General features: G+C 37.0%; 1 protein-coding gene across 2 annotated transcripts in view; it reads right to left on the reverse strand.

Moving 5' to 3' along the window:
• The window catches only part of LOC143244616 (3-hydroxyanthranilate 3,4-dioxygenase-like), a 30,234-nt gene that overhangs the window by 14,287 nt on the left and 863 nt on the right, over positions 1–15,084 (reverse strand). For both annotated transcript variants that reach the window (XM_076489611.1, XM_076489613.1), the window contains exons 3-5: positions 10,966–11,049; positions 9,955–10,061; positions 1,137–1,270 (exon numbers count right to left, since the gene is read on the reverse strand). In XM_076489611.1, coding sequence (XP_076345726.1) covers positions 1,137–1,270; positions 9,955–10,061; positions 10,966–11,049 — 325 coding nt within the window. The remainder of the gene's footprint in view (positions 1–1,136; positions 1,271–9,954; positions 10,062–10,965; positions 11,050–15,084) is intronic.

A 15,084-nucleotide genomic window follows, 5' to 3' on the forward strand; every position in this document is an offset into this window, starting at 1 on the left:
CGTGCAAATCGTCTCTTGGGCTATCTGTGGTAGTCGGCCCCCAATTAAGCAACAATTTCCCACCGCCGACTCTTGGGCTACTATTTTATCAACTAATAGTAGTAATTGACTGAAGCATTACAACACCCTACGGCTACAAGGGCAAGAATGTTCGCTGAAGAAAATTCGAACCTGCGACTCGCAGATTAGCAGTTGAGCGCCCTGGCTAACGAGCGCTGTCAGGTATTACACTATTATCAAAACAGATAAGTGTCAAAAGACTTCTGGTGCATTCCATACAGTAAGCTGTCTGCAAATAATTAGAACTATCATATACAACACCACAAGGCAGTAAAATAAGAATATTTCATTCTAAATATGTAAGTATACACGTACAAGTATACAAAACTGGTTTGTAGAAATATTTCGAGGAAACTTCTGTACGCTGAAGTCAGTTCCTGTCTTTTTTTTTTAAATGTATTAAACTTGATGTTACTTTTTGAAATTCTAGCTTCAAACTCGTAACTTACGTTGAAGTCAAAACTATCCCATTTCATCTCTCATACAATAAAAGTTGATGTTTGTTTTGGAATTTCGCACAAAGCTACTCAAGGGCTATCTGTGCTAGCCGTCCCTAATTTAGCAGTGTAAGACTAGAGGGAAGGCAGCTAGTCATCACCACCCACCGCCAACTCTTGGGCTACTCTTTTACCAACGAAAAGTGGGATTGACCGTCACATTATAACGCCCCCACGGCTGGGAGGGCGAGCATGTTTAGCGCGACGCAGGCGCGAACCCGCGACTCTCGGATTACGAGTCGCGCGCCTTACGCGCTTGGCCATGCCGGGCCTCAAAAAAAGTTGAGAAGTGTGTTTCAATTAACTATCTAGTATAATATATGAAGTTTGGGAGTACAGAGGTAAGTTTTGCGATTGAGAATGCAAATTGGTATCAAGGAGAAATAAAAAAAGACTTATAATCTTTAGTAAATAATACTTATTAGATCACGCAGTAAAATGAATTCAAGTATTTATATATAGTTAACGATATATTCGAACGCAGTGTGTACTCGCGCAACAGTCATACACTGGCCTTCTTAAAATATTTACCTTCGTTTGATAATTTTTCTTCGGTAAATCATGAATACCTTCACTTACCAGGAATAGGTAGTCCAGTTTTGTACTGCTGCGATTCAAAGTATTCCTGAACGATAGTTGTTAATTGCTGTCCCAAATCTTCACAGTAGAACCAACGCTCAAACAATACTTCTTTAGTATCAACCACGAAATACCTACGATGACAAGCTCACTTTCTCAAATAAAACACTATTATATTAACACAGTGTTTCTTTCTGGGTTCTCACTAAACATACGGATTAATTTAACACTTAAAACGAAGTGTGTATACATTTATTAAAGTTAAAACTGTTTACGACTCTCTCTTTCACTAGCAATGGTTAGTTATGCATAAAAAACTAAAGATTTGCTGGTTTGTTTGTAATTGCACACAAACTTACTCGAGGACTATCTGCGTTAGTCGACCATAATTTTAAAGTAATAGACTATACAGAAGGTATCTAGTTACCGCCACTGACCCGTAGGCTCGACCTTTTACCAAGTAATAGTATGATTGACCGACAGTATATAACGCACCTACAGTTGAAAGGGCGAACGTGTTCGAGGGCGAAATTCGAACCTTCAACCCTTACATTACAAGTTGAGTACCATAGCCATCGGTGCTATACATATAAAACAAAAAGCTAACCGCAACTTATGCTTTGAAGTATTTCACTATTGTCTCTTTTCATTATTATACGTTGTATGATTTTCGATTTGCTCCTTAATTTTACTCTCAAAATTTAAGAACAAAAATAATCGAGAAAGAAAGTATTTAAAAAGAACGAAAAGCAGCAGATTCATAATCCAAAAACTGTAGATGTGGGTTTGTTGAACATCCTGAAGACTTACGAATTAGATTATCTGTATTAAACAGATTGCTTATTGGGTTGGAAAACAAAATACTACATTCGTAATACATTGTATTAAACTTTATCTTACGATATATGTAGTATAAAAATACTTTTCTGTACACACGTCAATACATTCATATTACTTTGTAGTACCCTACTGTATGACAGTACAGTAAAATATACAGTACTGGAGCTTCCTACGATATATAGCAATCATAGTTCTTTGGACGTGGGTCATATGACATTTTATAACGATTGAACACTTTAGAATAATGTAAAAGTACTTAAAATAACAAACATACAGAAGTTTTTCAGAGTTTCAAACCAACATAACCAGTGTGTTAAAAAAAAGGATTAAAGACATTTTTAAAAGTTTGGATTCTTCTTAGCTTGTGTACAAACTATCAAAACGTTTCTACGAAGTGTGAGAGCTCTTAACTCTTTTATCTCGTCCAATCTTACAGGCATTACAGAATAATAAATTCTTCATAATATGGAATCGATATTTAAAACCGTCGGCACTTGGTAAAACTCCATAATTACAGTACTGGGAAGAAACAAGACAACTGTACGTTTCACAAACAAATAATATACTCTTCAAAACAAGAAACGCAAAGGGATATTTTTGTTATTTTAAAGAGAAATATATGTAATAACGTTACAAGCTCAGAGTATGTGATGTTACACGTGTTAAGGCACTGATTGTCAGACCAAAATGACAATAAAAGTTGTGCACTTTGAAAACGGAGGAAAACATCGGATTTTTCGCCAAAACACATGCGTGTCCAATAAATTAGTTTGAGAGATCTGCATGTTCTGCAAATGCAACATGTGCAAAATCCCTATAAAAGTGACGGGTTCTCGGTTTCCATAGCTCAGTGTTAAACCACCGACACGCAATACAGTTACACCAAGACTGACTGAAGCACAACGCAACAACGCCATTGGTCGCTTGGAAGCAGGCGAATCTCGATCAGATGTTGCCAGAGCTGTGAATGTCCACCCAAGCACCATCACAAGGCTATGAAATCGTCACCAACAACATGGATCAACTCGTAACCGTCCACGATCTGGCAGACCTCGTGTGACCACGCCCGCACAAGATCGCAACATCCGATTACGTCACCTTCGGGATAGGACCACCACTGCGACGTCTACTGCCTTAACCATACCAGGGCTGCGTAGGATTTCCAATCAGACCGTACGCAACCGTCTACGAGATTCTTAGGCACCATGTGCAACCCGTCATGGTGAACGTCAACGCCGTTTTTCAACATGACAACGCCCGTCCTCACACAGTCCGAATCACCACTGTCTTCTTGAAACACCACAACATCAACGTTCTTCCCGGGCCCTCCAGATCACCAGATTTAAACCCCATCGAACATCTTTCGGACGAGTTGGACCGACGTCTGCGACAGCGACAATTTCAACCGCAGACTCTACCTCAGCTTGCAGCAGCTTTGCAGGCTGAGTGGACAGCCATTCCTCAGGATGTGATTCGTCATCTCATCGCTTCCAGGGGCAGGAGATGCCAAGCAGTTATTGATGCTCACGGAGGGCATACTCGTTATTGACGTTGAGTGACGTTAAACTTCACCTAGTGAGCGTGGACTTCTCCTTTGCAGACTTTGGATGTTCAGCAGTAAATGTGCAAAGTTTCACACGTCATACAGAACTACCCGGAATAAATTTGTTAACAATTTGTCTCATATTTTGCCTTTTGCGTTTCTTTTTTTGAAGAGTATATTTTGATGGCAATGGTTTGGCCTAATGATGCTTTTCTTTCACTGCCGAAATCGTTATCATAAATAGATAACGTACTTGTGAAACGTACAGTTGTCTTGTTTTTACTCAATTCTTCACAATATGTTTATTACTAGGACTATAACAAAGGATATGTTTTACATTAAAATATTCGGAACACATTATAGAACGAAAATTAGAACCTTCGACAATACTAATGACGTCACCATAAATATTAGTTTAAATTTACAGGTAATTTAAATAAATGGAATAAAAGATGTATATATAGTTTGAAGATACTTTATATAAAACAGTAAGCAAAGTTTTCAAATAATATACATTAACTTGTACAAGTACATGTACTTGATGCAACATGTGGTACACATACAGCTACATACATACACTCAGTTTGTTACAAAAGCCAATTACAATACTAGCAACTGGCTTAACAAAAACATACCTATCCAACACTAACCGTTCCGAGCAGGTTAAGAATATTTTTTTTTACCATAAAGTGGTTACTAAATTAAACGCACATACAGTAAAACAAGTAACTAATTAATCTTATTATATATTTTCTTGTTATTCTTCCATAACTGGTTTCTTAAGCATTATGCCCAAGATACAGTACAGTTTATTGATATAATGCAGCCGCTAAACACGTACCATTGTACTTCATGAAACTGCCTTCTTCAAGGAATGAAAGGAGCTGTTATGTATATCATTTCAGGTTTTTTTTTCTTGCGACTAATCGTAAATTAGTGGGATCTTCGCAATAGAGGCCATTGGCTGAACTTGTACTTTACAGGGGTATACATCGTGTATATCCTGCCCATTTAATTAATACATATTTTTTTTTTAACTTACATGTATATCACAAGTGTTCTTAATATTGAAAGTTGGTCAATGAAGCTACACCCTAGGGACTAAACATTATCTTGCTTAAAGTAAGAGTGACAATCTGCTACATAGGCAGCGCGTGGTCTTAAAGGAGAATAGCATTGTTGTTTCTGTATATAATGCCATATTTCTTAATCTGCAACAGAAGACAATTATGTAAGAGACAGATATGTAGATTAAAATCTCACCCCAAGCGCTACGCAGTAAAAGCAACACAAAGTACACTGATCTTTAAGCTGAGTTTGTGATTAAAGACTGTTTCACCGAGGTTAAATACGTGTCCAGTCTCTATGTTTCACATGCGCGCACATCATCATGATTAAAATTATTCAGGTTTTTTGCTCCGTAAAACATTCTACAGAAACCTTTTATTATTCTGCAGCTCCCACCTGATTACTCGAAAGGAAAATGAGTAAATCTGAGGATACCACACTGGCAATAATAATAACATCTAAAGAATGGTGGCATTTTTGAGCTTGAATCCTGGCAAATTAGTATAGATTGTGATTACTGCTATAGAACTTTAAAATATGAATATATATCCGATCGCAAGATAATTTCAAAGCAATAGGCTAGTAAGCTATAGCATTATAAACACAATGGAAGATTGTAATCGTAAATGAGCAAACAAATATCGTACATGATGTTACGCGAGAAAACAAAGGAAAAACAATTCAACAAAAAATCTATGAAAGATAAGGAACTCTATTTTTGCGGGCCATTATGAAAGGTAGACCTGTTTTGTTTGTTTGTTTTTTGAATTTCGCGCAAAGCTACACGAGGGCTATCTGCGCTAGCCGTCCCTAATTTAGCAGTGTAAGACTAGAGGGAAGGCAGCTAGTCATCACCGTCATATCATGGGCTACTCTTTTACCAACGAATAGTAAGATTGACCGTAACTTTATAACGCCCCCACAGCTGAAAGGGTGAGCATGTTTGGAGTTACGGAGATTCGAACCTGCGACCTTCAGAGTACGAGTCAAAGGCCTTAACCCACCTGCCCATGCCGGGCCCAGACCTTTTTCCATCAAAGACGTGTTTTTTGTCTTGTTTTTCCAGTTTGTCCTTGACGAAGAAAGATACACCTTTCTAAATCATTTAGATTATATGATTTCTCATTTTTGTATTTCAAAAAAATATTGTAAACTGTGATACTTTAGAAACTATAATTTCGAGTATTCGTTTTATCACTAAAAAAATACCATTTTGTTTAGCGATTGTAATAATCGCTTACCATTATGCAGTTCCCTAAGTATGTAACATGTATAGCAGAAAGTCTCGTAAATGTAATATATCGTACATCTTTCTTCGTAATTATTTGGGAGGGAGAAGAGTCCCTTAGTACTTTTTCAGAACCTATGAAAATCTCTCGGTGGCCTTTAATCAACGACGTGCTGTCATAAGGAATTTGACAATAAAAGGAAACAGCTCTTGGTTCACTACACATCAATAATAGTTTCGAATTACTGGTCAGAAAAAATTTATAGGAGCAGAGATATTTAATTTCACTGTGTTCAAAATTTACTTTGCATATCTCGCTGAAATAGGTTTTACATAATTAATATGGCGATGTTTAATTTTGTATGACTTTTGAAAAAAATATATGTTAGTTGTTTAAATCCAGAAATAACTATCCTTTGTAACAGTTTTAAAATTATTTTAATATCTATGTTTGTTTTAATCTAATATATATATATATATATATATATATATATTTAGAAATGTATGTAACTTATATTGTTAAATGCATATTGCGAAGGTATCGCCTGTTCTCTAAATTTATAGAATATTATCGAGTGTAAGAACCAACAATATACACGTTTTACAAAAGTACTAGCGTTTCTTCGAATACTGTTGCCAACCGAACTATCTAAAACCTCACCCTAAAACAGTGGTTCCAAACCTTTTTTATGCGCCGCACCCCCAAACAATTTTAATATGTTCTCGCCCCCCTGACAGTAAATATTTATTTAAGAATAAAGGTGAAGGTGGCGAAAACAAATTTTTATAATTAGTTTTTAGTGATAGTGACAGTAAATATTTATTTAAGAATAAAGGTGAAGGTGGCGAAAACAAATTTTTATAATTAGTTTTTAGTGATAGTGACAGTAAATATTTATTTAAGAATAAAGGTGAAGGTGGCGAAAACAAATTTTTATAATTAGTTTTTAGTGATATATAAACAAAAACGAAACATTTGGAAAAGAAAAAATATTACAACAAACTAAAAGTTGCATTAACCCTACAGGTCCTACAAAAAAAATAAATTTTCATCCACGCATGACATTTCTTTGAATTGTTCAAATGTTCATAAGCCAATTTAAATTTAATGACTCTTTTGTTTCTGTTTATTTCTTACGAGTTTTTCAAAACGTAGCACTTTGTTGCTGATAGTAATCCGCAAGTCTGTTTGTGCACCCAAGCGATTTCTAGATTTTGTCTTGATTGACAAAAGGGCACTAAAACCAAACTCGCATAGGTATGTCGTCGCGAATGGGATGAGCTCATTTAGTGCTTTTTCACAAAGTCTTGGAAACATGTTCATTGCCGAACGCCAATACTGTTCCAAAGTTTTGCTTTCAAATTGCATTTCAAGAACTCGATTTGTGTGCAGTTCAATAAGATCTCCATTCAGTTCTTCATCATCCGACATATTATCCAAATTCATAATCCATTCTTCAGAAATTTCCAGTTCTCCTGAAAAATATACATCAAATGACTTTGATACTATTTCCAAATGATCCACAATTTCTTCAAGCACACATGGATTTAGGGACTCATCCTCACCTACCATTTCTTCGAGTGATGGAAAATTTGGAAGATTCCCTCTTTTAACTCGTCGACACCAAAGATGTAACTTTTCTTTGAAAGCATTTAACTTTTCGCAGCATTTCAATATGTTTATGTTTTTTCCCTTGAAGAGATACACTCAGGTCATTCATACGAGTGAAAATATCACTCAAATAGGCTAGCATTTGGTTGAATTCTTGTGATTCTATTTCTCCGGGCAGATCATAATCACGTTCCTTCAGAAAAGTTTCGACTTCTCGCAGTTCAAAGAAGCGCATTAAAGCTCTCCCACGTGACAGTCAGCGGACTTCTGTGTGGAAAAGCAAAACTGTATGCTCACTTCCAAAATCTTCACAAAGCGACTTGAAGAGGCAGTGGTTCAGAGCGCAGCCCCTAATCCAGTTGATGGTCTTCACAAAAGTGTCAAGGACCTTTTTCAACTTTGGAGGCTATGTTTTTGATGCCAAAGCATGTCGATGAAGAAAACAGTGAGTACCTTGCAAGTGCGGAACCTCTTGTTTCATCAGTGCAAAAGATCCTGATTTATTTCCTAGCATAGCAGGGACATCGTCGGTACACACAGAACCAATAATTTGGATATCTAAATCATATTTCACAAAGAAGTCCTTCACACACTGGAAGACATCTTTCACTTTTGTGGTTGTTTTCAGATCTTCACAGAATAGGAAATCTTCCATTATGGCACCATCATAGGCATACCTTACTAGTGCGATTAGTTGACTGCAATTTGCAACCTCAGTTGTTTCGTCCAATTGGAGAAAGATTTTCAAGGGACTAGCCCTGATATCTGCGATAACTTGGTCAAAATATCCGAACTCAAATCACCAATTCGGTTTTGAATAACATTATTTGATAACGGTACTAATTTAAGCTTGTTTGAGGCTTCTTTTTCCACAACAATTGTTGCCATTTCTAATGCACACGGTTTTATCACCTCTTCTGCAATTGTATGGGGCTTCTTTGATTTGGCTGCTTTATACGCCACGTGATATGAAGCCATCAGCAGTGGTTTGTTAGCAGATATAAAATCTAATTTTGGAAGGGTTGCTCGAGAATCAAAGCGGGCCCTTCTACCTTTCAACGATTCAACATCATGGTCTGCAACAGCTGTTCCACCATGCCGGTTGTTGAAGTGTCCTGCAGCTTAGATGGCTTCAAATTTGCGTTTGAAATGACAGCGTCACAAATCATGCACTGGGGTTTTTGCAGATCCTCAGTTGTTCCGATGCAAGTAAAACCAAACTTCACATAATGATCATTCCATTTCCTTTTCTTTGACATAATGAAGTTTTTTTTTTGCACGAACACAGAATCAACAATGCTCTGACTACTATAGCATACGCATGGGTTTATATACTCTACGAAACCTTCTAGAATATTCTCGAATATACGTTACATGACGTCATCAATTAATTCTGAATACTTCTGGAAGTTTCTCGAGTCGTGAATACATAACATAAATAAATAATAGACACATTAAGACGGCGTTCACGAACGTAACCTAATTAGTTGTGCCGAGTATTTAGGTCACGTTTACGTTTCGTGTGTTGTTTGTTTATGTTAAGATTTCGGTCTGCGCCGGTGACGGTAGAAACGATAGTTTACCGTAACAAGGTAAAAAGCTACATCTGTAATAAGAAAGATAAGAAACAAAATCGAACATAATTTTTGAATATATAGGACACTACCCTTAATATAAACAAAAAAAAACTGAAATATTATCTCACACCCCAAATTGGGAATCACTGCCCTAAAAGTTTATAAATCGATGCGCCAAGCGACAGTTAAATACTATTGGTGGTCTGCTAAAGTTAATATACTATAAAACTAGGAATCTATAATTGTAATAAATGCTTAATAAACGGAAAACTACAGGTATTTACCAGGAACGTTTATAGATTCCGAACATTACAAACTGTTCAACTTCAGTTAATTAATTTTGAACGTTAGAATTTCTAAGACGACATCGCAAAACTTCAGCGGTAAAACTCGCATGCGAGTAGCGAGAGATACCTTACCCGTAAAGTGAAGTGTACCGATATCAACATTCAAATATTCGCTCGTCGTGAACCGTCGAGAAAATATTCAGTTCCACAACAAACAGAAGTCTCACTATTGTTTGCAAGTTTGTAAAATTCTTATATATAAACCATTATTTGTAATAACCTTTATTACAAATTGTATTGTTATTTGTACATTAAAATATGTTATTGTTATAAAACAAACAAACGGCGTGTTTCAACCTTGTTGTCAAATATCATCAATTTGATACATCTCTACAATAAATTAAACTTCTAAATTCAAATTGAAATTTTTGATTATTTGAAATCGTGATACATAATGTGCGTAATATAATAAATCGGAGCCTCGTCCTAGATAAATTATATTACGTAATACCTTATAAATAACATTCAGCATATGGATTCTAATTGTTTATATTATAAAAATAATAATATTTCTTTCAACCTCTAAAAAACATGTCCATCACTTCTAACGGTAAACTACTTACAAACTATGTTTTCTAGAACCATTTTTGAAATTTTGGATACCTGAGGCAGTCCAGTTCTTCAGGTCTACGATCCCTTTCTGCCACAAATCCAATGGTGTTAGCCTGACGCTGGGGAGAGTGTGGAATTCGACCAGGAAGAAGGAAGACCTAGAATATATATATAATATATATAATCAGTCTCAAACACTAAGTTCAGAAAACTACATCCTAAAGTGACACTAAACAAACAACGCCAAAACACCGTTACGACTACCTTACTCAAAATGTAGGTTATTATTATCCATGGCTTTATATTCTTATACCGTTGGTAATGGCTTAAGGTTTAACATGACTGCAATCTACACAACTGTTAAACAAACCATTTGCATTTTTTTCACGTTAAACTGTTTAATTTTAACGAGCATTTTGTCCTTCTGCCGGAGTTTTATCTGTCCTAATCACAACTAAGAAATATTTAACCACTTGGCTAAATGTTGTTGTTGTTTTTGAATTTCGCACAAAGCTACTCGAAGGCTATCTGTGCTAGCCGTCCCTAATTTAGCAGTGTAAGACTAGAGGGAAGGCAGCTAGCCATCACCACCCACCGCCAACTCTTGGGCTACTCTTTTAGCAACGAATAGTGGGATTGATCATAACATTATAACGCCCCAACGGCTGGGAATGCAAGCATGTTTGGCGCGACGCGGGTGCGAACCCGCGACCCTCGGATTACGAGTCGCACGTCTTACGCGCTTGGCCATGCCAGGCCTACTTGGCTAAATGATTATAATCGTATACCACGATATGGTTAACATTTATACAAGTTGACACATCAGATTGTATTTCCAAAGGCCTGTTTCATTGTTGCCGATATAAAAATGATAGTCTGTAACGAGTGTTAAAGAACAGCTATTAAATCACGTTAATGTCGTCAAATAACTTAAATAAATCGCCGAACGACAGAACATGTTACCACAGTATTTAACGCTAATGTTGTTTTTATTCGTTTTTTTCTTTGGATTATATCACGCACTCATTAATGTATGCTACACGACCAAACTTGGATATTTACCTCTCCTTCCTTGATCGAAATATCTCTGAATCGTCCTTTTTCCATCACCCTAAGGCACATGTCTCCTTTCAACATATAGAAGAGCTGGAAAACAAAAAAATATATTTATCATGTACAAATTAGCAGGTATACACTACTTTTGTCCTGGTTATTTCAACAACTCAATGCTTCAACTGCTTTATTACAAGCAGATTAGTATGTAGCTTATTATTATATTCAACCATTTTCCGATTCAGTTTTAAATAATGCACTACAATTATTAACTAAAAATTTTTGCGCATTTTTGCGTTCCAAACAGTTTTTCAAAGCAAAAAATAAAGAAGCTATTATGATCGTTTCTTTCTATATGGAAATTAGTACTCTAGTTCAGGGGTCGGCAACCTCTTTTCACAGAGGGATCACAGGCCATGTCTGGAAGCGGATGGAGGGCCACATTCATCTCTATAGATAATAAATGAAGGTAATAATAAAATACGATGAATTATGAATAATTTTTAAGTAATATTCATGTCGTAAAGGGCACAGCGATTAGTGTGAGATTTGATGCTGTTTCTCGCTCGAAAGTCTTTCAACATTAAGCGACAGACTGGATGAAGTCAGATACAAGACGTCACCTAAATAGACATCGGTCAGTTGGGTTCTTAACTGGCTCTTCGTGTATTTCACTTTTGAGAAAGTTGCTCGCACATAGAAGTACTACTGATCATCGATGCCGTATTTTGCGTGATCTATCAAGTTGGTATAAATCCTAGATTCAAAGAGAGAGATTTCCTGTAGAACTGTTGTAGAGATACACCCTCTACATAGAATTTAGATCTTAATAGAACATTGCTCTGCATCGCAATATATTCCATTTGAACATTTTCTGGTTCGACGTCAAAGTGGGTGGCAAATAACCTGAAATCGCTTGTATGCGAATGAATGTCAGCGAAACGGGAAGAAAACTCAGTTCTCAAATCAGGTATCACAGTCACAAATATGTTGGCATTGTTGATTTGGTCTTCTGGAGTTTGGGAAAATGAGCGTAGTTTGATTTCTCAAGCTGGCATTCTCACAGTTGTAGTTTTGTTTCAAAGGCAACGATGTATCCACACATCTCATGTATCAGTTGATTTCTTTCCTGAAACTGCAAGTTCAGGTTGTTTAAATGAGACGTTAAATCCACCAGAAATGGCAGACTTGAAAGTCATTTGGGATCGCGATATTCTGAGGCATTCATATTTTTACTTAAAGAATGTAGCTATATCTTCCCGCAGCGCGTATACTATTCCTAATATTGCGCTTCGACTGAGCCAGCGAACATAGCAGTATAGCAGGTCCCTGCACAAAGTCACTGCTTCCGACAAAAGTTGTTGAAACTAGCAATGGTTCAATTCTCGAGACAAGATCAGGTTTACTGCTCTCACCACCGCGTCCATCACGTCCTCAAATTTGAAGACTTAGCATACAATGCTTCCTGGTGGATTACGCAATGCATTTTTCAGACTGTTTAATTCTGAGGCCTTCCATGTGTCTTTGAAGCAAAGCCACGAGACTGATTTTCTTGAACTACTGCCACCGCTCCATCGGTTGTTAAACATATTAGCTTTCATGTCTGTAGTACACTTGAGCAATGTTTCAGGAATGTCTGCTTCTGTGGTAGTGCCCTTGATAGGTACCAGTTGAACGAATTCCTCAACAATGTTGAAAGAAGAGTTTACTCCACGTACAAATACTGCAAGCTGAGCGATGTCTTTGGTATCTGTGCTCTCATCGAACGCTATTTAGAACTGGAAATTTTTGCAGTAGTCCCTTACACAATTTTTCACATCCGCTGACATTTCTTCTTTTCGTTGAGCAGCTGTTATTGCAGAAAGTCTGACATTTAAAAATTCTTTTTCTTGGGACACAGAATGTCTACAATTGTCATCAAACACTCTTTCACAAAATCCCCATCAGTGAAGGGTTTCATATTCTGTTCTCAGCTTTAACACCTCGTAGCTGGCAGTTGTATTTCTTCCTGATTCTGCGCTTTGTTTTTCAGGACCCTGGTTTGTTTTTCTAGGCTCAGTTTAAGTTTATGAATTTCATCCTTCCTTGCCTACCCACTAAATTCACTGAATTTCGGATGTTTTGTCTTATAGTGCCGCTTGATGTTGAACTCCTTATTTACAGCGACACATACATGGCATATTAGGCATGTGGACCTGCCGAAATGTTGTGTGAAAAAAGTACTTATCTGTCCAGATGTCTTGGAAGACTAGACACTCAGCATCAACCTTCCTGCGTTTTGTTGTCATTATGGTTGTTTTGTTACCAATAAACCTTGGAAATGAGTACTCTATTTTTAATCGTTCAGGCAAACGAGTTCAAAACAGGGACCCAAACGCGCGAGCCGATCCAAAATGAAGCATTGATGCTGTTTTTTTTTTTAAAATTAAGCACAAAGCTACACAAGGGGCTGTCTGTGCTCTGCCCACCGCGGGTATCGAAACCCGGTTTTTAGCGTTGTAAGTCCGCAGACATACCGCTGAGCCACTGGGGGGCAGCATTGATGCAATAGTAATTTTAATTTCAATCGATTGTGCTACTTTGCTTTACACTGTGATATTGATGTCATTTTCGGTTCATTTTCATGGGTTTTTATTCTGTACGACCTAAAGTTTTGGAGTTTTCAATGTTTTTCTTATTTTTTAAAATGCAACATATATTTTTTTACTTTAACACTAATTTTTTGTATAAATGAGATTATTTTTGTTTTTATTAGGTCTTTTAATATTTAATTTATATTGATTAATTTTTAATTATATTTAAAGAAAAACTGGTCCCTACATTCCTTTTTTGGCCCAGCGCGCTCCCTACCCGTGTCTTATCTGTGTCCTCGGCCACTTGGTGGCCAGCGACCACGGACGCTAATTGATTCACGCTCGAGAAATCGGGCGTGTCAAATGGAATTTTTTCGAGTTTTACTAGTTTGGAGCGCTCGGTAAAACGATTGAAAAAGTTACTCATTTTTCTAAGGGCGCGAAAACGAGTACCAAACAAGTAGGCCCTGCATAGCCAGGTGGTTAAGGCATTCGACTCGTAATCTGAGGGTCGCGGGTTGGAATCTCCGTCGCATCAAACATGCTCGTATTTCAGCCGTTGGGGCGTTATAATGTTACGGTCAGTCCAACTATTCCTTGGTAAAAGAGTAGCTCAAGAGTTTGCAATGGGTAGTGATGACTATGTGCTTTCCCTCTAATCTTATAGTGCAAAATTAGAGACGGCTAGTGCAGATAGCCCTCGTGTAGCTTTGCGCGAAATTCAAACCAAACGAGTATTCGTTTCTTAGGTCTGGTTGGCAATCGCGAGGTTCGACATCAGGACTGAGATAGAGTTACAAACTTCAGTTCTTTTTTAGGACCGAGTGGATATGATATTTCGTTTGGGAACTAAGGGCCGAATCCGGCCCGCGAGCCGTAGGTTGCTGACCCCTGCGGTAGTTATTTGCATTACGCCAGTGTGCCCCAACCTAATGACTAAAATTTCCAAACAAATATTTCTGTATTTATTCTGTAAAACGTGAATAGTAAGGAAAGTAAAAAAATATTAGGAGAATATATCTTCTGTTTGTATTTAATATATCTTCTGTTTGTATTTAATATATCTTCTGTTTGTATCTTTTATACTTATCTTTTTGAGAGTATTAATAAAATCCATTTCTAAACATATCACATTTCACAGTGTTTCTTTTCCCCTAATAGTTAGGAACCAAAGATCAAGGTCATTTACCCAGCCAGAAATGGAGCTGTTAAAGCATACAAAATTCGTTGTACAGGGTGGCCCATAAGTCCCTACCCATCCATATATTCTGTCTAAACAACGTTATAATATTGAGTTGAAGGCAGCTGTTACCGCGGCATTTGGAACAATAACTCCTGCTATGTTAAGGAAAATGTCTCACAAAACATGGCGTCGCATAATATTATACAGCGAGAATAAGGGACAGCACACAGATACAGCAGATACATAAGATATATGGATGGGTAGGGACTCACGGGCCACCCTGTAGATCTGTGTATATGGGTGTGTACTTGAACCCCGATATCTATACAATTTAATAGTTTAGCTACACTCTCTCAAAACTTAAACTATTAC

Source organism: Tachypleus tridentatus, chromosome 2, assembly GCF_004210375.1.
Source record: "Tachypleus tridentatus isolate NWPU-2018 chromosome 2, ASM421037v1, whole genome shotgun sequence".
In the NCBI taxonomy this organism is placed as follows: domain Eukaryota; kingdom Metazoa; phylum Arthropoda; class Merostomata; order Xiphosura; family Limulidae; genus Tachypleus; species Tachypleus tridentatus.